At 41.1% G+C, this 27748-nt stretch overlaps 1 protein-coding gene across 3 annotated transcripts in view; it reads left to right on the top strand.

Annotated features, from left to right (window-relative positions):
• slc8a4b (solute carrier family 8 member 4b) overlaps nucleotides 1-25182 on the top strand; it is a 123534-nt gene extending 98352 nt beyond the window's left edge. For 2 of the 3 annotated variants that reach the window (XM_037757910.1, XM_037757911.1), the window contains exons 12-17: nucleotides 7672-7778; nucleotides 11354-11478; nucleotides 12197-12232; nucleotides 12634-12733; nucleotides 14600-14872; nucleotides 21004-25182. In XM_037757910.1, coding sequence (XP_037613838.1) covers nucleotides 7672-7778; nucleotides 11354-11478; nucleotides 12197-12232; nucleotides 12634-12733; nucleotides 14600-14872; nucleotides 21004-21383 — 1021 coding nt within the window. In that variant the 3' untranslated portion in view covers nucleotides 21384-25182. The remainder of the gene's footprint in view (nucleotides 1-7671; nucleotides 7779-11353; nucleotides 11479-12196; nucleotides 12233-12633; nucleotides 12734-14599; nucleotides 14873-21003) is intronic. The other variant, XM_037757912.1, reaches the window with a different exon arrangement.
• The last annotated feature ends 2566 nt before the right edge of the window (nucleotides 25183-27748 follow it).

The following is a 27748-nucleotide window of genomic DNA, read 5'->3' as shown; positions in this document are numbered from 1 at the left end:
TAAACATATTATTATGCCCACTGTTATTGTGATGGCCCACTGGCAGATGCAGACATAAAATGCTGAGCTTTTCAAATTGTACACATGGGCAAAATAGGAAAACTAGTTTGCATGTAAAACATGCCATATTTATTTTTTATGTATGTATCTTGAGCAGCAACAATAATGTTTACAACAGCAAAGTCACGATATAAACTCAATAATATCTCTCTGGAAACAGATCTAAAATGTCATTAAGCCGTTATCTGCCGATATCGATGACGTGCTGATATCATTGTGCATCCTTACTCAAAAGCAAGTGAAATGTTATACTGCCCTTCAAAGCCAAAACACAGTAACTACATATGGTCAAAATTGCATGGAGACCAGTAAAAAAATGATTTGACATCTGTTTTATCATAAAAAAGATAAATATGAAGAAATGTTGAGGAAACATAATATAAAATTTGCAGTTATTACAAAACAGAGTTAAAAACTGAACCAAACTGTAGTAATGTTGCTAAACTTATCCCAATAGAGACTAAAGCAAGAAAGAACTATGTGATATCTTTCGAGAAGCTAAATGTACCAACGTTTTCCTGCCTGTCTCTTGTAATTGAAAAACTCAATATGTCAGTGTTGTGTTTGTACTCAAACAAAAAATCAGTTAATGCAGGTTTAACCAAACAATTGAAAGTATTTGCGTTTGGAGCCTGCAGTTGGCGGTGCATGAACACCATATATACAGTCAGCATCATCCATCATTCAAAGGCAAATTAAATGTTATAGGGTAAGTGTAATATACTGTAATGTGATTATAATCTCACAAGGTTTTGAACTGTAATCAAATTACTTTAATCCTGTTTTTTTTGTTGTTGTTGACTATTAAAATCCTGATAGTCAGCTAAAGAAGATAAGTCTTCCTCCTCATCCTCTCCATCTTTCTCCCTGTCTTTTTAAGAGTTGAGCAGAAGGGACGGCCGGCTTTGCATAAGGAAAACAACTGCCTTGTGGCTTGTTGTTCAAGTTTCAACTATAACATTTTTACTGTGTTGAGGCAATGCTCTCACAACTCTGTGTGTGTGTGTGTGTGAGAGAGATGGAGAGATTTAGATGTTCCGCCAGAAGCAGAAACAGTAAAACTGGAGTGTGTAAATCAACCTCACTCAAGAAAATGAGTTGTTTGCTGTTTCGGTTCTCTAAGATGCTTTGTCTCACACACACATATGCTCACAGCACCTAAAATATGGTAGACTTTCAATGCCCGAAAACACACACACAAACACACAATCTCCAGTGGTTGTAAATCAAAAGTAGAACTGGAGCCAGAAGAAAATGGAAAGCGATGGAGACAGAGATATAAAGAGAGTCCGTTTCCATTAAGTAATGCGATGAGGTCTCAAGTAATCAAATCAAACTGTCGCTCAATCATTCACTTCCATAGCAACTTTAGGGCCACATGCAAACACACACATACACTCTGCGGCATTATAAAACTTATCCATTAAATTGATTTGCAGCCTGCTTGATTGTGTTTGGGGCTTTTTCAATCAACGATACCTTTTGTTGACCTTTTTTTTTTCCTCGCTGCTTTTTTCAGTCTCTATTTCTGGCAGTGCAAGCTCTGTGTTCAGGGAAGTTGGTGTATGTGTGTGTGTGTGTGTGTCTGTGTTTTGTGTCAGTCTGTTGACAGGCCGGGGCGTTGAGGGTACAGTCTGACAGAGGAACTTTCTGGGGAGCAGGTGTCAAAAAGTAACAAGGTAGAAATATATAGAGAGAAGGCGAGACAGAGAGAGAGGCAGTGAAGATAAGTAATGTATTGCATTTAGGAGTGGCAGGTGTGCATGTCTAGATCTGGAATCAGTTTTGTACATTTTCATGGCGTCCTGCGAACTTCTTTGAATTATGGGTAGCGATGTAGTTATTAAGGAAAGTTAACGCTGCATTACCAATGAAATTGGACACTACTCAACAGGAGAGACTTCACCTAGTGGGAAAATCACTCAAAAACAAACTACAGATCTCAGAACAAGTTAGTCGGGGTTGTGCACAATCATGTTGACGAACAGCAATGGGAATGTTATTAGTTCTGCAAGTAATAAACTATTGGAAAAATTAAAATTTTTACCTGAAGATCCTAGATGGGAAATTAGGGAATCACCAAAGCTAATACAGTTCATCCTGATGTCTGTAACAATTTTAAACACTGTTTATTGTGCTTTTAACAGTTAAATTTGTAAAAGCACAACTCTCCACATGAGAGTTCATACAAAGTATACAAATTATAATTGTACATTTATAATAAACAATCTGTCATATAATACAAATTTACAGCTCACAGAAGAGTGTATTTCCTTATCAACAGAAAAAAGTTATATTTTTATATATATATAATTATAATGAATGACACAGAATGATACTGAATAAAATAAAAAATGTGAAAAAAAAAATTATAAATAAAAGAAAGAAATATAATAATTTCTATAAAGTGTGACTAAAGAGTAAGTGGGACACTCATAATGAAGATGGTGGTATTCATAGTTGTTAATGTATTTGGTCTGGCTGAAGTCATTTCTAAAAAGCCAACCATATTTTGTAGATCTTACCCTTCTGTCTTTTTGATGAAAATTGTATTTTCTCTAAATCTAAATGCGTCAACAACGTTTTTATGGCAATTTATCCAACTGTTGTTGAAACATTTCACTCAAAGCCTCATGATGGCGCTGTAGGAAAAGTCAGAGGTACGCCCAAGTCATTTAGGCTAGTGTACGTTCAGACAAGCAAAAGTGGCCCAATTCAGATTTTTTTTTGTGTGCATATGTGACTCGGATCAGTTTTTTTTCATAACAGTGTGAACAGCACAAATCACATGGAATCTGATCTTTTCAATTCAGATTTTTTTTGCAATGTGAACTCAGTCTGAACATTTGTGTCGGAATTCATGCGACTTTTACATCACCCTGATCGCCATTTGTCAGAATTCCGCGCATACATACAACAGCGTTGTATTGCTCTTTTGCGCATTTGGGTCATTCCAGGAACGTGACGAGTTCACACTGGATGAACTGATATAAGTCACATTTTAAAAAATAACGTGAATAGCCCAAAAAAACAAAATTTGGATCTAAGCAATAAATCCGAATTTAGCACTAAGCCTTGCAGTGTGAGCGACATAGCCTAGGAGTCATCCCCTAGGAACCATGAATATCTGAACCAAATTTCATGGCAATCCATCCAAGAGTTGTTGAGATGTTTTAGTCTGCTGACAGACTTCCATTTGCCATCCCTAGAGCCACACTGCTCTCACAAAAAAAGTAGGTCAAGTCATGGCTTACAGGGAAGTTGTGAAAGTGTTAGCTTACCATCCTAGTTATAATTTGTATGTCATTTTTCACAATTTATTTTTTAGAAAGATTGACTTGGAGTTATTTAACTGTTGATGTTTTATTATTAGGTATTTACTGTGTTGGTTTGTCCATAGTTTCACCCAGTCCTCTGGACTCCTGCGTCTTTGTTAACTTTACATCAAGGACCACAGTGGAAATAAGTCTCGGACTATATTGAGCCGTCCTCGACATTTTTACCAGCCCCGACAACGTGTGGCTGGTATTGTTTACACCTTGTGAGTCTGTGTGTGAGTCATCATGGCAAAATGTGGTCCTGGAGACACCTGCTGTAGCGGGAACTACCACAGAGGCGGTTTTGAGTACTTTGCCAGGTGTTTATTTATCTGTCTGTGGACAGATTTGGTCACCACGATGGTGTCTCAACCGTCCCAGATGCAATTACAAAACCTAATAAGTGTGTAGTTGAGATCAAAATGAAGGTTGAATGCAAAGGTGGGTGTGATCCGAGTAAGGGTGCCGGAAGTAGGGAGGTAGGAAAGCCATTGGCCCCCCACTTAACGCCCCTGGCACGATTTGTCGTCGCGGTTGGTCCCATCGTAGGATGGTCTCTAGTTGTAGTTGTGTCTAATTACTGTACGTGTACTTAACGTACATAATGTCCTAATATACTCGTCAAATAAACTTCGCTAAACTGAAATGCTTGGCATCTAAAATCAGAGCTTCATAAACCTTTAATGTCCTCAAAAAGACTCACACTAGGCCCTGGACCAGCATTGATAGTCCCTGGGAACAGTATTGTTGCCCTCAACTCTCTGATTTTCACAGATGTTGGGATAGACTCTAGCCTCCTGCGACCATGAGCAGAATAAGCTGTTTATAAAATAAATGCATGAAAATGGAAGAAAACGAGGAAGGAAAAAATTGGGTTGATGTGATGATAGTCAGAAATAAAAGTCAGCTAGAGAGGAAGATGAGGTGAAGAGGGGGGCTGAAAGAGAAGGGGACGAGGGCTGAGATAGAGATGGAGAGAGGAGGGCACAGATGGGAGCGCTGCTACAGCCGCCACCAACTATGAATAATGAAAGCACTGCAGCGAGCGTATGTGTGTGCGTGTGTGTGTCGTCTGCATGTGTCAATTGGCTAAATTAATGAATACCTGCAGTATGTTTATGAAGCCCCAAAGTGTTTACCCGGAACATGTTTTCATGCGTATCGTGTTTGTGTACATGTGAGCTGAATTGTCTGTGTGTATGTGAAGGTTTGTGTGTTACTAGTGAAGCGTGGGCGCATGTGGGGGTGGCTGGCTGTCTGTTCATACAAACCACAATCTGTGTATGATGTGCAGCATGAGAAAACATGTGTGCACACATCCGATGTGTGCATGTTCCTTACCGTTGTAGGATTTGTCTGTGTTTGTATACACCTGAGTGAACTCGGTGTGTATTGAGTCGTAACCCTTCACATCTCAGCGGCGAGCATTACTCATACTCCTCTTTCAACCTCTTTCAGCCTCTCTGTCTCCTTCTTCTTCACTCCACTCCTTCCCTCTCTTGCCCCCTAATCTCTCTACGTCTTTTTTCATTTTTCCAAACTCTCTCTTTTTCTGTCCTCTCTCCCCCATTTCTCTTATTTCCTTTTATCTCACTCTATCCTCTTACTTCTGTCGTTCCTCTTCCAACTCACTGTCAATTGACAGCACGCTAAGCCCTGCCCCCTTTAGTTACTGTCGCTACACCTGTCAATCATTCCATTTCAGTTATGATGTTACTACAGGCAGATGATTAAAAAAAATAAATCGGCTGTAAAATTTTAAATATAACGGATATTTAATTTCGTCCTCCTCCACTAAATGGATTTCCATGTTTTTCCTCTCTTGTTTCACATCTGTCTAAACAATACTTTTATATCTTCTCCGACATTGTTGAGAGTTGGATTCTCAACCTGATGTGATGCTGGAAATAGCAAAAATCCAGCCAGTTTCATCCGCTGTTGCTGTGACAGCTCACCAATGAAAACAATGCGCTTCCACTTCTCTCAACACCTCCACCACCACCACCACCACCACCACCACCACTCTCTCACATCCCCCTCCTCCCTCATGTTTTTCTTTGTTGAGCCGAAGCCTATTTGTGGTGTCAGAGCCAACATGGCTGACAGTGAAGCATATGATGAAGACACAACCAGGTGGAAATGAACACTCTCTCTTCCTCTTTGCCTGTCAGATACAGCTGGATTGGCGAGATGATGATTACGTACTCGGGGTGAAACAGACCGGAAGGAGGGCAAACGGATGCGATTTACATAAAAGGACCAAAACAAATACATTTGGAACATTTGGGTACCTTAGACATTTTAAAATTAGGGATGTTGTACGATTAAAAGAGATTTGGTTTTTGGAGGTTGTCTTTATTCATACATAATCAGCCAGTACCAATTCAAAGTTGAGTACAGCACCAACATCAAATTCCCACTCCCAACTCGTCAAATACCGCTGCTTGGTCAGTGCCCCTGGGCATTGGAAACCACCGTACGGGGTACCCCTCTTGCGTTACTTTTGGACAGACCTGGGATGGCGTGTAAATAAACGCTTGTTACATGCATAGTGTCCTTTCAAAATAAACATTCGTTTTCACAGGTTGTTGGGTTTAGGCAACACAACCACTTAGTTAGGGTTAGGAAACGGTCATTGTTGACATTAACTTTACTGACTAGCACGTGACTCACAGGGCTGACGATACTAACAACTTACGGGACTAACGACTCAAGCGACTGACGACTCAAGTGACTGACGACTCAGGTGACTGACGATACCGATGAGTCTCGTGACCAAAGGCCGACGTGATAAAATAAGTCCACGTTACTTTTAGTTTCACACGGGATACAAACAGCGGTCTCCAAGGTTGAAAGTGTTGTGTTTGTTTGACCCATCCTCCAAACCTCCTGCCCGCCCTTAGCGGACTCTCACGCTACTAATACTACGTCACTTGCTCCAACCGTCGAATAACGCTGTGGCTGGGTTTACATTGGAGTTAGTTGAAAACCTGGTTCGTCATATACAGTACTGTTACTAAAGGGTGCCTCCGTGCGTTGGTTTCTGATGCCGTGGGGCACTTATACAAGTTGGGAGTGAGAAAGGATTGGCACCAATTACACTTTCTAAACTGTCAGCCTCCTTTATTACGTTTATATATTACTACTTTTACTACTTAGTTACATTCCCCCACTGAAACGTCTGAGAAACATACAGTACAAATTATGGCCTAAACAAAGAAACATGATTCTTTAGTGTACTTCAGTTGGTTTTTGTTTTTTTTATGAAGGAAACAGCATCTCATGGTGGCAGCCTGCAATTAAATGAATGTGCATATTTACAGTAGAATCTAGACACACCCTATCAGGAAACAGGAGGAGGGGGGGAGATTCCCAGCGGCTGGAAGTTGACTGGGAACTGGCTGACAGCCGGCTGGGAGGGCAGTTCTAGGTAGCTGCATCTGTAAATGCTGCCTACTTTAGCGTATCCTTAAAGCATCGGACTGACAGAATGTGCCATCCATCTTTCTTTCCAATATTTGCGAATGATCTTTTCAAGTGATATATTGACTAATTTATAGTATGTCAAATATCTTTGACATTATTGTCCAATGAGTAGTAGAGCAGTGTTGATGAAAACCTTCCAATCCAAGTTCACATTAAATGATTCTCTGTCTCTAAATACACGGGCAGATCTGATAACAATGCCATCTCACCTATGTGAGTCTACTAAGACTCTGCTCACGCTCGCACACTGCTATTTTTTTTTAATATCCCCACAGCTTTTTTTTCCAATTAACTTGTTAAGGTCTGGTTGCAGTCCCCTCAAAACTCTTTGCGCTGCATTTAAGGTCTTTCCCCTGGGTGCTACTAATTGAAAATGTTTCAACTGTGGCTCTGCTGCACATTGCATCACTGTCAACTGGAGAAAAACTTAATCAGGGCCTGGGGGGGAAGCAAGGAGCCTCAGAGTGCCCCACTGAGCAATGTCAACTCGGGCATCAACCTTCATCTTTGCAGAGGCTCCTAATCATCTTCTGCAAGAGAAAACAGAGGGTTGCTAACATTTAAATTTTTTTCTGTGATGTATCCTATTTGTTATAAGGGTTAATAATAGGTTTTGATAGTAATGAGGATCATGCGGCAGCAGGAATGACCTGGTGTCTGATTACAGCCAGACGGGGGGAGACTGTCACAGTTTTAATGGACTGCTCTAAACACATTTGCGACTCTTTTATTACGAGCGTAAAACAGGAAAGGTTAATTATCTGGAATACACTCGCCGAATCTCATCCTTCTCTTCACTTTTTAACAGGAAGATCATCGAGGTGAAGATCATTGACGATGAGGAGTACGAGAAGAACAAGACCTTCACCATCGAGCTGGGAGAGCCCGTTCTGTTGGAGATAGGGCAGAAACACGGTGAGTGTCTTTGTGTGTGTGTGTGTGTGTGTGTGGCTGTTAACAGAGAATATCAAGAAGCCAGCAGAGGGAACAGAGTGACAGACAGAATGGGGTCTTTATTTAAGTCTCGGGCCTCCTGCACACTTATCTCTTATAAACAGGGTGAGACTTGCATTGATTGTCTGAAACCTCCAATTTAAACTCTGATTAACTTGGGAAACATTTCACTTTGAACTAAGGACGTGGCTGAAAGGATTTAAAGAACACCGGGTCATAATTGCAACAAATTCAGGAAACTAAGAAGCCAGAGAAGAGCAGATTGAACTCAATTTGCAATTCATTCCTGCCTAATGAACTATTTGGATCCTTCCTCTGCACCGTCACTTCCTACTCTCTGAATCCACGTAGTTACCAGAGAGCTCTGAAATCCACCCATATAAAACATCTAAGCCCTTCAACTTTTTAAGAACATAGGAAGCTTTAGTTGAATTTTTTTAAAAGGCAGACAGCTAATCTCTGGCAGGTGACTCAAGGCTAAAGAGAACCTGCGCTGAAAGTCAATAAGTAATTTCTGCAGCTTGTTCTGCTTTGACATTTCTGTTGAATTTCCACAAGATTGAAGGTTTACAAGAGAACAGAAAAGACAAAAAGAAAGTAACTTTCGTTGAGTCATTTGGCTTCACAGAGACATTTTCGCTGTCTCATTTCACATCTTTTCTTTCTTCGCTTTCTTTAGTTCTTTCACTCCCTCACTAATTTACTCAACCTGGGGTTCGGGGCCCCTACAAGGGGTTGAATGATAAATCTGAGGGGTCGGAAAAGATTAAAGAGGACGTATTATGCTTATTTTCAGGTGCTTACTTGTATTTTGGGTTTCTAATAGAATATGTTTACATGCTTTAATGTTCAAAATATGCTTTATTTCTCTCATACCGGCTGAGCAGCAGCACCTCTTTTCACCCTTTGTCTGAAATGCTCTGTTTGATCTCCTGCTCCGAAAAGCCCACTCTGCTCTGATTGGTCAGCTGGCCTAACTAGCTTTGTTTGACGGCGTGCCAAACTAGCTGCTAAGCAGGTATTATGCAAATGTGTTACTTAGTGACATCACCACGTTACGGAAGAAAAGGCGGGACTTCAAGCAAGGTGTTTCAGGCAGTTCAAGAGCAGTGTTTCTGTGGGGTAACTTCCTTTGGCATGGACTTTGGGCTTTGTAACTTTGCAGACCTTTTACATTTTATGTTACAAAAAACTATTTATACACTGAAGAAAAGGGAAAAACCACAAAACCACAATAGGTTTTCTTTAAACGGACAAGGACCACAAAAACTAATCTGCTTTTTCTAGTTAATTAATTAATTAATTAATTTTTTTTTTTTTTACCTCTCCAGGCCTCTCAAAATAATCTTACTTATCACATATGTCTGCTGGTCACAACCAGTAGACATATAAGGTTGGAAACTATTGCTCTACCACGTACAGTATGCACACATAGATTCACCTACACTCAATACTGTGCCTGAACGCATCGTGTGTGTAGATACAGACAACCCTGTTGCTGCTGCTGCTGCTCTGCTCACATGCCGCTCACGCTACGCCTCCTCTGTAGATAAGGTGACAGTTCTGGTGGAGTAGAGGTCCACACGCTCCATGTCAGTCATGAAGCGCCAACAGCCCGGGGCATGTTTCATCACACAGGATATATAATTGGGTTTATAAGACTGTCACACAGCAAGCGGACACACACATATACACACACACACACTGAGCCACACACATACTGTACACTGCTTTTCAATTACAGAAGGTCTACATTGATAACAGCTGACTCGATTAATGACACTGTCACCGAGTGTGAGGAGACATATGGATGGATGAATGGAGGGATGCATGGTGGAACATATGGTAATGGAGAGATAGAAAGGTTGTTTCATGGGAGAAAATCTTAATTCCTCATTGGTATTCATATTTGTAATAACATGGGATGCTTGATAGATTGGATTTCCCAAGTGACCCGTCAGTGTTTGAACATTAGCATTTACATTACAGATTTTCACGAGTGCTTGCACACATTCTTAAAATTATACCCCATGCAGCAAAGCTGTGAAAACAATTTATGTTGCCCTGGCAAAAATCTGAAAAAATTACATGATACATGATTTGAGTTCAAATGCCAGGCTGAATGCATAAATACTACTGCATGAATACTGCATATTAATCCTACGACTATAGGGAGTCTTGCATTAATTGCTAACACAGAGCTTTAAGTTTGTTTTGCAGAAAAAAATGTAGATGGATTTCTTCCAGGATGAAAGTCTCGGGGTGACATGTTAGTTGTTATTTTGAATTCTGTTGCTGTTCCTCACTTTGCAGCAACTTCCATCTGAACACTTCAGAAAGTTCTCAGTCAATTACACCGGCAGTACCGTCTCTCTAGAGGATTAAAGAGATGAATGATCCCACATGATTCAACTTTCCTTCCTTATTTTTTCATACATAGTGACTTGGTGTAAGAAGTGCTTCACTGAAAGAATTTGAAATGTTCACCAGCAAACAGAATAGTCACCGTTATAGACACACATTACTTCAAGTGAGGCAAACCTGATGAGTGGAGGGTTTCCAGGGATTCTGAAGTTGAAGTAACCTAGTTATTCAACACAATCTCTTAAGGTAGCAGTACATCTCTGAGAGTGGTTTGCAATGAATTTTTGAAAACAAGAGGGGAGGCTGTGAGTTCCAGGTCTTCATCACATCTTCAATACGTTTGACCGAGGTCTGTAGCCAGGATCATGAAACATATACTTCGATGAGAAGTGTCTGCTTAGTTTGAGTGTTTTGAAGTGGGGTTGCATGAGGTATGAAGTATCGGTGTATTACTTACAGAGGATGACGGTCGCCTTGCCCCCAGCTCACAGAAACTGACACCGGAGCAAAGCAATACAGTTCTGTGGACGGGGACATCAGAAAAACGTATTTTAGCCACTTAAACAAAAGGCTCACTTAAAAAAAATCAATATCCGTTTAAGTGTACGTTATATTTAGAATATTTTCATCGTTTTATCTTGCCGTCAGAAAAGCCCTTTCCTTCTTCTTTTCGACGGGAAACTGAACTGAAAGTGAATTTTATCTATACTCTCTCCAAAGCCAGCAGGCTCAGATAACAAAAAGGTGAGGATAAGTTTCACTTTCAGTTCAGTTTGCTGTTGGAAAATATTCTAAATGTAACGTACACTTAAACGGATATCAGTTTTTCATAGGTGAGCCTTTCTTTTAGGTGGCCAAAATACATTTTTCTGCTGTCCCCGTCCACAGCACTGTATTGCTTTGCTCCGGTGCAAAGCAATACAGCCAATGGCACCAGCTAGTTTTCCTGGGGTCCTAAATCTAATACATCATATTTAGCATATCATATTTAATGACATACTGAGGCCTTCATTTCTGAATAAAAGTTACTGTATACATGGCCTCAGTATCCTCAACAACAACGGTAGTTGATAATAAATGAGCACCTGGGTTCCTTTAAGGTTGGTACTGCATAACCTCTGCATAGCACCAACCTACTGCAACACTGACCCCTTCATGTCTGTGTCTCCTAGGTGACTCCAATGAGAACAAGCCGTTGGTGGGAGCAGAGGACGAAGAGGTGGCCAAGATGGGCTGTCCCAGTCTGGGCGAACACACACAGGTGGAGGTGGTCATAGAAGAGTCCTACGAGTTCAAGGTAAGTGTGGCATTACGTTTCCATTAACAGGGATGTGTGCATATGTTCATGTAAACGCTCCCTTTCATTTTGTACATCAGCAGCTCTTCAAAATGTATCAGCAGCTCATTGAAATAATAATAACCACCATTTTGGCATCCGTCAAGTAAACTGACTTAAAATGCCGATTTAATCAAAAATGGTTGAAAGTGAGTGTCAGCTGCCCCGGTCTAGAGGATGAATGATTCATTTTGTTAGCATGTAATGGACTCCCTGATGAGCTGCTCGTCATTTTGATATCAGACATGCAAAAGACAACAAATGATTTATTCAAAGCGAGCTGTTGTCTTGTTTCAGCACAAGACAGGCCTTAGAAGAAGGAAAGTTGCTGGTAGACCATTCATCCAGCAAATAAGAAAATATAGTGGCTTAACCATGTAATAAATATTGTATATTAGAAGGAATGCAGTTTCAGTTTGTTATTCAGTCATGGATCATTACAGATAATTTGACATTTCTCGTGTGCCGCTCAAACCAGGAAGCGTCTGTGTCGCGTTACGCTTTCATTACTTCCATGTGTGTTGCTTCATTTCCATTCTGTTAATTGCCACATGATTTTGTCTCTAATCTGTGATTTACTTGTTGTCTTGAATATGTAACCAATCATGTTTTTGTTGCACATTTCATTCGCTCATTTGTCCATTTGTGTCATTTTGTATGCGTGTGTGTGCGTGTGCAGAGAGAAGTAAATAAGCTTCTTTGGCGGGCTGAAAAGGTTATCTATCCTCCTCTCTCTTTAGTTTGCTTGCTTTAGTGTGCTTGCAATGCTAGCTTTTCCATCTGCTACTGTACAATACTGAAATGTTGTAATGATCTTTAATTGTCACCCAACACTGGAAATAATTTGAATTCTCTTGTTGAGACTGCTAATATACAGTAAAACTTCTCGTCGTCTCTCACTTATTGGATAGTAAACACGCAGGGTTTTTCTCCTCACAAAGCACTGTCGGCTGAGTAATAATAATCATGCTAATTGAAAGGTTTCCCCGTTCTGCGCGGCTGCGAGTGAATTAACAACTTGAGGGTTGTGTTTTTCCTGTTCTGCCTGGTCTGTATGCACTTGCATGTTTGATTTTGTGTGTATGTGTGTGTGTGTGTGTGTGTGTGTGTGTGTAGAGTACGGTAGATAAGTTGATCAAGAAGACAAACCTGGCCTTGGTGGTGGGAAGCAGCAGCTGGAGGGAGCAGTTTGTCAGTGCCGTTACTGTCAGCGCAGGTAACACACGCACACACACACACACACACACACACACACACACACAACATCAGGCATCGTTTTGATTTATGAACAGCAGTTTTGGTTGATATCTTTCTTGACTTCATTTTGAAAAGATGATGGATGGTGAAAAAGTTAATTTCTTAAAGGTTTTTGCATCAGCATTTTATTTTGAAACTTTTCATGCATTTATTTGTCATTTTTCATTTCGAATTTATACCCAATATGGGTTATTTTTTTCTCTGTTAACACTTGAAAGGGGGAAGTATTCTTTATTTCTGCTTAACACAGTGGGTCAACATTTTGGGAAATGTGCTCATTTGCTTTCTTGCCAAGAGATTAATAGATCAACACCACTCTCTTGTCTGTATACTAAATATGAGCAGTCGTTTAGCATATCTTAGCATAACCAGGTGGAAACAGCTAGCCTGGCTTGATCCAAAGTTAAACTTAAAGATATTCCTATTAACACCTCTAAAGCTCACTAACAAGTTGTATCTTGTTTGTTTAATCCATACACATAAAGAAATGTAAAAACAACGATTTATGGATAGGGAGTCATGGAGAGGTAACCCACAAGCTGTGTAACTCTCGCGAGATGGTTGAGGTTAGGCATTGATCTCGAATGGTTCAATTTAGGTATAGATCTTGAATGGTTGAGGTCAGGCATTGACCTTGAATGGTTAAGTTTAGGCATTGACCTCCAATGGTTATGATTAGGTATTGACCTCCAATGGTTAAGGTTGGGCACTGATCTCCAATGGTTAAGGTTAGGCATTGACCTCAAATGGTTATACTTAGGCATTGACCTTGAATGGTTAGGGTTAGGCATTGACCTCCAATGGTTAAGGTTAGGCATTGACCTTGAATGGTTAGGGTTAGGCATTGACCTCCAATGGTTGAGGTTAGGCATTGACCTTGAATGGTTAAGGTTAGGCATTGACCTCCAATGGTTAAGGTTAGGCATTGACCTTGAATGGTTAAGGTTAGGCATTGACCTCCAACGGTTGAGGTTAGGCATTGACCTCCAATGGTTAAGGTTAGGCATTGACCTCCAATGGTTAAGGTTAGGCATTAATCTCCAATGGTTGAGGTTAGGCATTGACCTCCAATGGTTAAGGTTAGACATTGACCTTGAATAGGCTAAGTCGTTGGGTAACGGGTCTCGCAAGAGTTTTCACATGTTTTCTCAACATGTGGGTTACCTTAGACGTGACCCATAATTAGTGAGCTTTAGATGTGTTGGCAGATAGCAGGGTAGCTGTCTAGTTCTAGTCTTTATGATAAGTTAAACTAATCACCACCTGGATCTAGCTCTATAATTAGGGAGCAGATATGAGACTGGTATCGATGTTCTTATCAAAGGGTCGGGTAATGTAATGAACTAGTTCATACAATGTGTCGTCCAAGACAAGTTGCAGGTCATTTTCTCACATCAGCACAGCTGGTTAATTATGGTGTGAAGTAGGTATGAATGTCAGATTATTGGTTTCGGAAAGTTACAGGAATGGTTGGACATAGCCCCCCCCCCCCTTAATTCCTCGTTGGAAAGGTGTAGGGGTTTCCGAAGCTATGCAACCATCCGACAAGCTGTCCTAAAGAAGTATACTGGCAGCTTAACTCTCTGCAAGAAAGTTCATAGGCATATTTCCCCAAATGTTGAACTATTTCTTTAATCTTTAGCTTTTTATGCTACTGCATTAACATTTACGCCCTAAAATTTGGCCTCTTAAATTCCATATGTAATTCCACTCTGTCTCCTTCCACTTTACTGTATCGTTTTTTTCCATTCACTTTTCTCTTTCAATTATCTCTCTGCTCATTCTTTCTATCTGTCTCCTCCCTTGACGTTTGAATCACCCGCAGGAGACGACGACGAGGAGGAGAGCGGCGAGGAGCGCCTGCCGTCCTGCTTCGACTACATCATGCACTTCCTCACCGTCTTCTGGAAGGTTCTGTTCGCCTTCGTCCCGCCCACGGAGTACTGGAACGGCTGGGCCTGCTTCATTGTCTCCATATCGCTTATCGGCGTCCTGACGGCGGTCACCGGCGATCTGGCGTCACACTTCGGCTGCACGATAGGACTGAAGGACTCGGTGACGGCTGTGGTGTTTGTGGCGCTGGGAACATCGGTGCCAGGTGAGTGGGAGTGGCTTAAAGGTCCCATATCATGCTCATTTTCAGGTTCTCACTTGTATTTTGGGTTTCTACTAGAACATGTTTACATACTTTAATGTTTTAAAAAGCTTTATTTTCCTCATACTGTCTGCTTGAATATACCAGTGTTTACCCTCTATCTGAAACGCTCCGTTATAATACATTTCAATGGAATTGCAATGGAATTGCAACAGAATTGCGTTGCTAGGCAACAGCTTGGGTCCATGTTTACGTCCTGTCAGCTGATGTCATTCACATACACTGCAACAGGAAATAAACTGGGACCCATTTAGAATGTTTACGTTTAAAACTTTGAAATGGTCTAAATATTGTATATTTGTGACATCACAATTGGACAGAAAGCTCAGTTTCTGAATATGGGCTGTGTGTGTTTCTCTGTGGATTAAGCGTTTCGATAGTTTCAAAGTATTTATATAGAACTTAAACCTGCTTTATAATATAAAAGCCATGAAAATGTCACTTTTTACAATATGGGACCTTTAAATCATTTCATGGTGCATACTTCCTTACTGACATTACATAACATTCAAGCAGAAAACAACTCGCCCCACAAAAACGGTAGCGAAATGAGATGCATGTTTTCCCGATATGACAAACAAACAAACCCATAAAAAGAAGAAGACTGATCCTCTCTTCTCCATCTGATTTCAATAGCCCTCAGTAAGCAGGCCGGAAATAAAAATTGGATTGTAAAACGCCGGCTCCATCGCTGAGCCTTCAGCCTGAGCTTGTCTCCTCCTCGAGGGGACGCGTTGTCCCAGGGCTTTAATTCAATTCCCTTCCTCATTCCTCTCGTCAGTCGTTTTATTTTTTCCCCCTTCTGTATGATTTATAGAAATAGCTCTTTTGCTACTCTTGCTCCTTGATGGCTTGCGGCGACGTCTGAATAAATTCCTGCAGCAGCCATATTATGTTGTGTGTTGGATTTGGAGGCTGTAAACACAGATTTTATATCCTTTATCAGTGTGTTTGTCCTATCACATGATGTTAACTTGTCGGCTTTGCCTGTTCCGAATCTCTCTCACTCTCCTTTGTTTTTATCTTTTTCACTCATGTTTTCTCTCCTTCCTTCTGTCCTCACATTCTCATATCCCACCTCATTTATCTGTTACGATTGCTCTCATGCCCATCCTGCCCTATTTATTATTCTGACTTTACCTTAGTGCTCTCTCTCTCTCTCTCTCTCCCCTCCGCTTATTGGATGTTGCGTTTTCACTGCCGTATCATCCATCATTCTGACCCGTGTGCTGTGGTACCCAGGTGTGAGTGGGTGAAAATGTGTTTGCTCTGCCGAGATGATGCCAGTTTGCGTGCGGCAGGTCCCTCAGGTCATTATAACTTCCACCGGGAGTGTGTGCTCACTTGTGTGTAAGTGCGTGTGTGATTGTGATCTCCGTGAAGCTTGTTAGAATCATTCATCTCCTCTCTGTTTTCCCACCCTTCCCCTCCTCCGGATCTATAAAAGCATTTCTGTGTTATTGCATCGGAGCCACTCTGGAGGATTATCCAGCCAATTTACACCAGATTTGCCGATTCAGGCTATTAGAGGCAAACGCTGATCAGATGCTCGAACGCTGTGAACTGCTACATGTTTCTGTCTGTTTAAGAGGTTTACGGAGCTCAGCTGGAACCATCTGAGCCATTTAAACAGTATCAGTGTTGTTTGTTTGGGATATTTGTGTTGGTGGTGAAGTCCTGTAGAGATCACAGATTCTCTTCACACCACTACTTTGAGTTTATCTCTGGATGAACTGAGAGAGTCTTGGCTTTTTCATTAAAAAATACATGGACAGTTTTGTTTGGAACTGCTTTCTCTCGCAGACATAGTCCTTATAAAGATGCAATATCCATAGTAACAGGGACACTGAGTGCCGTCTTGTTTCATAGGGGTGTAAATCACAAGTTTCATCATGATACAATATTATATTGATTCTTTGGGCAATGATACAATATTTGCCGATATCACAACGTCTGCCACAATATGGTATTCAATTTTTGGCCTGCAAAAGATATGAGACGATATCAACACATTTTTATATAATTTATATCACTCACAAAAATCAACTAAAATATGATTTTACAATTTTATTACTGAGCTCTTCCAGACATTTAAATAAAAGGACATTATTATGGTAATAATATCCATCACGCCGAAGCTGCGGTAGCTGTTGCTAGGAGCAGCTAACATGTTCTGTTTCTATGTTCCCGGCTTTGACCAGTGTATGACACATTATAAGTAATGTGCTACTGACCCTACACTACCTAGACTTTATTTGACATGTTACAGTAATGTGATCACATTATTCAGTAACACCTAGTGTAAGGGATTACAATCTGTAATTCAGTAATTACATTACAGTTACTAATCCCAGTAACACTCTTTTAATTTGACATTTGGGGGAGAATTGGCTTGTTTGCCCCCTAACAAGGAGGAAATATTAGCTTCTTGCAGGGGCTGCAGGTGTGCTGTAAAAAGAGAGGATGAATACGCCCTCCAGTAACTCCAAAATCACCTCAGCTGGCTTGCTAACATAAACCATTTAACATTTAGGAATCATCTGGGTGCGATTCAGAGGTCTGGCATCAGTCAACACTGTTTCTGAAAACACATTGTATGTTGTTCTGTAATTTGGGTCTTTAAAGGGATAGTGAAGTGGGGTTTTGAAGTGGGGTTTTATGAGGCACTTATCATAGTAGGTGTATTACTTACAGTAGATGGCGGCCGGCGTTCCCCCAGCTTGGATAAACAGACAGGAGCACCGGCACCGGAGCAAAGCAATACAGTGCTGTGGACGGGAACGACAGAAAAACGTATTGTAGCCACCTAACAGAAAGGCTCACCTTAAAAAATGTATATCCGTTTGAGTGTACGCTATATTTAGAATATTTTCCGAACTGAAAGTGAAACGTATCTATACTGTTTTTGTCATCTGAGCCTGCATAGATAAGTTTCACTTTCAGTTCAGTTCCAGGTCGGAAAGGAAAAGGAAAGGGCCGTCTGATGGCAAGATAAAGCTGTGAAAATATGCTAAATATAGCGTACACTTTAACGGATATTCATTTTTTTAGGTGAGCCTCTCTTTGAGGTGGTTGAAATATGTTTTTCCGCTGTCCCCGTCCACAGCACTGTATTGCTTTGCTCCGGTGTCAGTTTCTCGAAGCTGGGGGCATGCCGACCGTCATCTACTGTAAGTAATACACCTACTATGGATAAGTACTTCATACAACCCCACTTTAAAACACCCGAACTATCCCTTTAAGAAGGTTATTCATGACTGGGAAAGAACAATGTATAAACTTGTAAAGTGAATGTAAAGTATATGTATATATCTTACATTTGAGTATGATCTTCTGTGTTGCCAGCAGTAGTGAGTAGTGTATATGTGTGGAGGCAATAATGTGGTTTCATGACTCAGATTCAAACCCACCATCTGATGTGCCCGCGTGTCAACACACACCAACTTTTCATTTCTTTTTGTGCGGTCTGCTACCAACAGGATTACAATTCACCCCCCCCCCCCCCCCCCAAGAAAGTTTGGAGGGTCTTTTTTTCATGTTGGGATCGGGATATGAATTTCAACTAATCTCTCTGACATTCAAATGAGAATTGAGACTCATCTCACCAGCCGGTCTATAAATAGAAATAAGCCGAGACAGGCGTACAATAACTGGCAGCTGTTTCCCTGGTGTTCCCTGCCAACCCAGTTGTAGAGGCTTTGCGATTTTTACTCAATTTCTGCTCAGATGTGCAGCCCCACAGAGCTCCACTAATGTGCACCTACAGCGGTTTACAGCATTAATGAGACCTACATCTGTTGTGTCTCAGGCTGATGCCAATATACAACGGTGGATTACAGAATGGAAAGATCTTCCTGAAAGTTAAATTTCTGTGTTTTATTTCTAGAATATAGATGAAAAATAACATAAACCAAGTGGATGTTACTGAACGCATCAAACCTGGGTCTTAACTGTGGCTGTGACTATGGGTCAAACTTTACACTCGCCACCTCTGTTATAAAGATTTAAGTAAAGCAACTCCAGCAAAATAATATATATCATGGCAAGCAAACAATTCTCGTAAAGCTTTTGAGATAACGTTAAATGTAACAAAAAACATTTCAAATGCTGGTCTCTAAGTCCAAATCAAAGGAAACACAAAAACAATGTCACTGGATTCAACGTATCCTCATACAACGGTTCGTACGATATCTTACAAAAACATATGCCTCATTTTTTGTGCGTTTTCCTACGAATGTCCAGCTACATGTGTCAATTTTCGCTCGTTACATGCATACAGTCTTTTCAAGATAAACTTCCGTCTTCACAGGAAAAAACTTGGTGACGTTTAGGCAACAAAACTACTTAGTTAGGTTTAGGAAAAGATCGTGGTTTAGGTTAAAATAACTCCAGAAGTGGCGTAACTTAAGCACGGAAGTTATGTGACAAATAAATCAACATTGACTTCTGGTTTCACACGGGGTACAAACAGCAGTCGAAAGTCTGGTGTTTTTTGACCCAACCAACCACCCCGACCTCCTCCCTACACAGCGTTTGTTGCTCTTTATACTTCCTGGTTCAGGATTGCGTGGATTACATATGAATTGTTTTGTAGGTATAGCTACGAACGGTGTATGAGAACAACCTCCTAAATTAGCTATTTTTGCTAACTGAATAGGAATCTACTTACCAACTAGCAAACTACCTGCGCTAATAACAGTTAGCAACAACTGATTCAGGGGGCTTCTTACTGTGTTTACTTTCAATTCAGAGCCGAGAAATAATTCATGTAAAATAATATTCTATTTTGAAAGTTTTTGGAGGCTCGCTCTGCTTGCCCCAACTATACAAAATATAATGTCCCTTTAAAGGGAAACTAAACCCATTTTCAAAGTTCATACATGTTATTTCTCTGGTCTAAGACAGTCCAAAAATATAAGTAAACATGAACAACTCTCTCCCAAATCCAAAAACTAGAGTGCTAAAACTCAAACTTGTGATGTCATCGGGTATAAAGTGTGGAACTGTTCCATAGACAATGAATGGGGAGATATGCTGATGCTGAGAGCTCCCAGGAGGATGTTTTGACTATATGGGGATATTTTCTGTTTCACAACTGACAGCACAACAATAAAATAAAGCTCATTTGGGTATAAGAAAAAGAAAACAAACTAAATCATCCCCCATTCATCGTCTATGGAGCAGCTCCAGTATTATGTACCCTATATAACATCACAAGTTTGAGACCTACTTCACTGGCTCATGTTCAGAAATATTGATTGAACTTTACCAGTCCATGGAAGTAACATATTGGAATTCTTAATTTAGGATGTGTTCCCCTTTAAGATTGGTGAGAAATACTATAGACAGAGCAACTATACAGTTTGACTGATTCTGTTCAAATTGACTAGCAGATTTTTAAACAATTAACTCTTTCTTTTGCTTGGCACCCCAATATTTTGTGACGTCTTTCTCAATTAAGTTCCATCTCTTGTGATTTTCATTATTCTCTTTCCCTTGTTGGCTCTCCTTGCTATTTTGTTATCTGTATGTATTGTTTATTCCCTGCCTGTCTTTCTCTGCCTCCAACAGTCGTCCATTAAATGTGTAATTATTTCCATAAATACTGACATCCGTTCTGAACCTTCTCTGCTGCGTTTCTCTTTCCATACAGCCCATGTGTGCCACAGTCTGTATGTGACTGTGAGAGTAGGCTACTATACTGTACGTGGGTGGTTCCATGCTCAATGTAACCTTGAGGTCACTTCCTCTGTGGCGTGTGAGAGAGACATTTACAAAAGATCTTCAAAAAATTTTTTTTATGAGACTTCAATATTGTTGCTTTACATTATTTGATTGTTTTGTTTTGACCTCAGGTTGATGTTTTACTTTTATGTTTCCTGCCTCGTTTATATGTTTTCATATTGCTGTAACTTTTATCAGCTGTTAGTATAATTTAAAAAAAATGCTAAAAGGTTTTATGACATAAAATCGACACCAAAAGTAAGAGTAAGCGTCATACAACAGTTTTAAAACGTGATATCAAAGATAATGAAGCCCTTATATTCCTATGAAATCTTGTCTTCCTCATCCAGACACATTCGCCAGCAAGGTTGCCGCCATCCAGGACCAGTACGCCGACGCCTCCATCGGGAACGTCACCGGCTCCAACGCCGTCAACGTCTTCCTCGGCATCGGCGTGGCGTGGACCATCGCCGCCGTGGTCTGGCGCTCCAAGGGCAAGGTGTTCAAGGTGGACCCGGGGAACCTGGCCTTTTCCGTCACCCTCTTCACCATCATGGCCGTGATGTGCGTGATCATTCTGCTGTACCGGCGGCGGGCGACGGTGGCCGGCGGCGAGCTGGGCGGGCCGCGGACTTGCAAGATAATAACGTGCATGCTGTTCGTCTCGATGTGGCTGATTTACATCCTGCTGGCCTCACTGGAGGCCTACTGCCATTTACCAAGTTTTTAAATGGAGAGGAGAGGGGAGGGAGAGAGACCCACTGCCAATATGGAGAGAGAGAGAGAGAGAGAGAGGGAGAGATGGAGGAGTCTTCAGACGGAGACGGGACGAGGAGAGACGGGTGGTAGAGGTGGATCGATATGCGCCGATCTGAACGTTTTACAGCAGATCTTTCAATTTCCTCTTTTTTTAACGCCCAAAACAATTTTTCAGTGTCTCTGATTTATTTCTATCTTTCCATTTATTTATTTCCTAAGCCATTATGACACACTAAAACTCTAAAAGGAAAGGAGATCCACCATCTTTCCAGTGATGAAGAAACTTCTTGGATACATAAACCCTCTAAAATAAGAATTATTTAACAGAAGGACTGAATGAAAAAATTGCAGTGCAGGTTTCAGAGAGCGCTTTTACGTTGTTACCTCAATCATCCATCATCATCAGTGGACAACACTGTTTAATACAAGGCTGATATCGTTCCGGTATACTGCCAAAACCAGCAGGAGAGAAGAAGAGATAGACCGCAAGCAGAGCTGTTAGCCCGGCCTCTGAAGGGAAAAATGAAGATGAAGAGGAAGGATAAGGGTGGAAGATGAAAGTGGGAAAGTTTAGAGAGGAAGCCAGAGGCAACAAAACTAGAGAAAGGTCTGGATAAATTCCACGGAGGGTCTAGAGAAAACACAACACGGAAAAAAAGTAAATGAAGGGCAAAAATATTCTACACCCCCTCCTCACTTACTCTCTCTCTCTCTCGCTACTTCCGTCTTTGCTGTATCTCGTCGTCAGAGGAATGATGGATCCTCCCATTACGCCCACTGAACTCTATCTAATACGACCAGTGACTTATTACTTTTAACCCCTCTTCTCCCAGCTCTACACACAAACACACACACACTTTGGGGCCCTCAGGTGAATCTGCAGTGAAGGACCACTCACTAACTTGCGGGCAAACTGACAACTGGTCGTTTTTTCCTTCTCATCTTGAGTACACTGCGAAAAATAGTCCTTCCACCCTACAACACACACACACATACTGTACACCCTACATACTGTACTCACTCCTCCGTCCCTCCTTTTTGCCTTACTCTTATCTCCCCCTTGTAGGAATTGTCTTAAAGTTGTGATAATGAACCGCGGTAGTCACCACCAACCAACCCCCTTTTTAATTGAGCCAATCCCAAGTCCCTGTCCTTTTATGCCAATCGACAGCCTCGTTTATCCCACGAAGGAAACCCCCCCTTCTCCCCGATTTTTTTTTCTAAACTTTTCAATGGCGTCACGTGTTGATGTTGTTACCGTGCAATTGTAAAAAAAAAAAGTATATAAATATAGTATGGAGAGATGGAGATAAAGAACGTTAAAGCAGGTGGCTTGGAAGATGGAATGTAACGAGGACCAAGATGTTGAAAGAAGTCTCAAAAGTGGCATGGAGACGCAAAAGAAATGTGCGATAAGCGGAGATCAGAAAGTCTGGAGAGCCAACGAGCAAGCAGTCCACCTAGTAATGAGGAAGCGTCGTGCACTACACGTTGTGAGGTACACTGTTTACACTCTAATGTTGCATTAAATGGCGAGGAAACAAACACATGGACAAGCAAAGTCGGAACCAAACAGGGAATGATGTAACGCCAAGAGACACGAGACAAAGGTGGGGACCAATCAGAGTGAAGGATCTCACTGGTTCAACGACTAAGAAGATGACGGCGAGGGCAGTGTTGTTGATGACAAATCAAAACTGTGACCATACCCAGTGTTTCTAATTGTACATGATAATATAAGAAACTTTTATTGATGTGTGTGAGAAAACACGGATATTTAATTTATGTGAAGTCCCCCTCTTTGTAAAGAAAATCCTGGAGGGAGGATAAGGAAGATCAATGTGCCCTTTTTCCTCTGAAACACAGTTCAAGAAGACATTTAAAGGAAATCCATCACAAGGGAAAAAAGGCTGTAAGATGGCGAACACAAAAATCAGAGATGATTCACAGACGGAGAGAAGAGTCGAATGCTCCGAGGGGAAATGTACGGCAGCTCTGAAATATCACACGACTGTTCCGCAGCAGTTTGGGACGTTTCTTTGTACTCAAAAAATAAAAATCACAAGTCCTCTGTTATCCAAAGATTTAATAGAAGAACACTGTCACAGATCACCATTCGTTTCCAGTGTGCAGTTTTACCTCGCAGGCGTTGTACAAGTCCCACAAGCTGCCAGTCATAGTTTAAAAACAACTGGCAAATTTAAGGTGTTCACACTACAGATAAATATGTGCTTAAGCATTGGTATTTTTTATGGGTATGAGCCTGTATCAAAATCTGTGCTAGTTATTTTGTTTTTGTGAAACGTTTGTTGATTCGGGCATGGTGCGTGTGAAAGTAAGATATCAGAATAGCTTAATGAGAGTATTATATCATATGAAATCAACCATTTTTGTCATTGTTTGCGTCAAATCCAGATTCACATTATGTCTACGTGGATACCTCTGTCTTGCCCAGAGGCTGGACTGAAGCTGGACAGAAGGCTTGGACATATGGCTTGTCAGTGCAGATAGTTGTTAAATGTAATCCCTTTGTTAACAAAAGCATAGAGGGAAAATCTCTGCAACCATTTCTCCCACAACTTCCCACAAAGCTCATTGTTAACCTTGAGGCAAATCCTGAAAGAAAACAATAATTTAGCGTTTTGTTATACGGAGGTTTCGCTAAGAGAAAAATGGGACTGAAAACAACAATTTACCTGCCCACCATCCGCCTTGTTAAATATGGACAAATTACCTGCTGCTTTCAGCTCAGTGTAAATACAGGCTTTGCAAAGCCCGCTCAGTCGTGACCAGGCTAGACACAACATGACGAGCTCGTCCGACGCGGCCCCGGTAAAGCCGGTGCTTGCACAAATGGAAGATAAGTGGTGATTTGGAGCGGAGGGGGCATTGATCCGCTGCCTGTACGAGTCACCCCTTCAATCAAATGTGACATTTTAAATGCCACGCTATAGATCCTTTCCAGTACTTTCTGACAGCTATAAAGAAAAGGAGAATAGTCCCATCTTTAATTGTAGAGAATCTGTGAAAGCAGCAACTATGATTCCTTGAACAACTGTTTTCTGGCTTGGAGCTCTACTGTATCAGCTGATTCAGACGAGCTCAGCCAACATTCATTGATAGAAGGAGTTTGGCCACTTGCCATGATGCTCTTGCTCTGTTTCAACATTTCTTGGCTGCAATTATTTAACATTGCTGTCTAGAAATTAGACGCAAGTTTCCACCTCACAGAGGAGCTGACCCAGAGCTTGTAGGGTCGCTGCAGCATGTTAAGTGCTTGCAGGGCCGTAGCCATTCTTAGAAGTACCAAGGTCATGAGTCAGCCCAATGCAGCCCTACCGACCACAAGTCTGTCAACCCCCCAAAAGAAAGTTACAAAATTAAGTTAAGTTTTATGTATTCAGTTAGACGCAAATGTCATTAGTTTTGCAAATATTTGGTCATAAACCGAAGTATCGGACGAATTCAAATTGTTCATCTGATGATGGTGCTAGATGAAATGTGAAGGGATCATCTGAGTGATTACAATTCATCGTGGGTGCAGCATGAAATGTCTTTACCAAATTTCATGGCAATCCATTCAATGGAGAGGAGCCGCGGTATCAAGGCCCCGCCCACACAACCGCCAGAGCCAATCACGAGCCGAGCACGACTGCAGCGTGTTAGTGTGAGCCAACTAGCTGCTAAGTTAGCACCAAGGTAGCTGTTTGGCTAGAAAGACACAACTAACCATAATATCTCTAGAACTACATCTATGATCAAATTGACACGTTCTATCAATCACAGCTGTCAATCATGACGTCCCGCCCTTCTTTTTCTAGCAACTAATTAATATCAAACTTATCAGCAAAATGAACACTTGAACATACATCAGCATGATAAAAACAACCTAAAATGACAAAAAACATCTTTGGGAAAAATTGATTTGACGTGTACTTTGACTTTTTAGTTTGGCTCACGTCCCATCCGCTAACATGGAGGGGGTGGGCTCTATGACCTATACTGCAGCCAGCCACCAGGGGGCGATCAGGATGTTTTGGCTTCACTTTTGGGGAACTGTCATGTCTTCCATCTTTATATACCGTCTATGTGGTGGACTGATCAAACATCCCTATAGCCAGGCTGCAAAACAACCACCAAGTGTCATTGTAGAATGTCATCTTCTGACAAATCTCTAAAATTCCCTGAAAAAAAATACAAAAGATATGACCTCAGTGTAGCTACTGTACGGTCCCGGATGCTTGTTGACATGATGTTTGAAACAACCAGCTGAAACTGTCTGACTAACCATCCAGATCCTTTGATTGTCTCTGTAGCACGCAGTATAGTAAACCCTCCGTGACGAAGGTCATCTGCCAAGTCGCCAGATCTGACTGGCACGTTGGCATGGCTCCTGGCCCCTTTGAGACGCCAGGACGTCTGCCGGGCCAAACTCTGTTTCTCAATGACTTAAGCTCCTGTAACAGTTTCCAGTTTAAGAATGAGTGGGCAGGTTAATAGTGCTGCTGTGCTGACGCCACAGGAACACACAAATACTGGGACTGATTTAGAAATGTAGGCTTTTTAAAGGTTGATAAGCCTTGCTGGAGGACCACTGAGTGTGTGCGTGTGTGTGCCTGTGTGTGTGCGCGCATGCTTTGTAAGTGAGTGAAGAAATGCAACCATATTTTTAGTCTCTTGCCTGTTGCTTAGCGACCATCTATCTGCAAGCCGTTGTCTTCTTGACTGTTGCTGGTGTGTGTGAGACGTGTGCGTGTGCGTGTGTGTGTGTGTGTGTCATTCTCTTTTGATGTTTCTCATTTTGTCTGCTTGCCCTTCTTCTAGTGAATGTGACAATTTCTCATTCAGTTTTTCTCTCTCTGTGGGCGAATTTCAACATATATTACTCTTCATATGTCCGTCTTTCTTTCTTTTTTTCAACATTTGTGTTCCTTTTCCTTTGTGTTCCTCGTGCCTCCCCTTGTTTGCATGTGCATCCATTGTGTGTAGCTCTGCATGCGTATTTGTGCCTTTTGTGTGAGTGTGTTTTTTTGTCTCAGTTGGTGTTGTAATCTCCTTATAAGGGCTCGCCCTGTGTTTCCCTGCCCATACGTTAGATTAATCAATTAGGATGCCAACCTGACCCACAGTAAAAATGTCTGGAAATTGGATTCACTCCGGTGTGTGTGTGTGTGTATGTTTGTGTATGTGTGTGTGTGAGACAGAGCCAGGTAGATTATACCTGATACTCTCCTGCGCCAGGTGTGTGTGTGTGTGTGTGTGTGTGTGTACCTGTCGAATCAGATTAGATGTATAATAGATCTGGCTGGCAATCAAGACTGGGAATAGATGGTGGCACATTGCTTTAAGAAGTGTAGTGTGTGTGAGTAACTGTCATACATTATATTATATATACACATGTACTGTACATGCAGAAACACAAGATCGATATGGAAATCAATCAAGCAATCCACACACACACACACACACACACACACACACACACACACACATGCCGCTGGCTGTACTTGGTAGCTTTGGTATTTTTTAATCTCACAGTCGATTAATAACGCTACATATTTCCCAGTATTGTTCAATAAAACGACTACAATGGTGCCCTGAGATGAAAACTGAAATGTATTTATATCACTCTGTAAAGGCCTTTACACACCGGGGGCGTAACGAATAAAAATAACGAAAATGCAAAATACACGCCTGCGAATATTATAGGTCTAGGGCTTTTATTGTGAAAGGTATGAACGGAATTAGTGGATCTAGTCTGCGCTGCGACTGAAAAGGAGTAATAAAGTTTGCAGTCTTGGTTCGGACTACGGAGCCTCCGTGTTGTTGTTTCATAAATATAGGCGCAACTCAACCCGTTCCGCACAACGTGATTGGTTGAGGCCATGAAAGTATTCATGGCAAAAACAGCAGTTCGAAAAAATATATTGATGTGCGAAAAAAAAAAAAAAACACTGCCGGTGTGTAAAGGCTTTAAAAAGCGCATGGTTGATCTACTGTGCATATGTCTATGTGTGTGTTAGGGGTGTTTACAGACATCACTATATCAGAGTTTGAGATATAAAGATTATTTGTAAAAGTATTTGTATTCTGTAAACCTGGAGGCATTGTTAATGCAAGTATCTGCTGTCATGTTTACATTATACTTACCCCGAAGGTATCTTATTGACACCAGTACGTATTGTCAGCTCAAGTCATTTATTTATTTATATTTTGTTATAAATATATATATATATATATATATATAAATATTATATATATATATTTTGCCACATACAGTAAAATTTAAATATATTGAGTCAAATTATACCCACCATGTGTAAGCTTTTAGTTGTC

The sequence above is a fragment of the Sebastes umbrosus genome, chromosome 22 (assembly GCF_015220745.1).
Source record: "Sebastes umbrosus isolate fSebUmb1 chromosome 22, fSebUmb1.pri, whole genome shotgun sequence".
In the NCBI taxonomy this organism is placed as follows: Eukaryota; Metazoa; Chordata; class Actinopteri; order Perciformes; family Sebastidae; genus Sebastes; species Sebastes umbrosus.
Note: the sequence above shows the minus strand (reverse complement) of the source record. Positions and strands in the feature narration are given on the sequence as shown.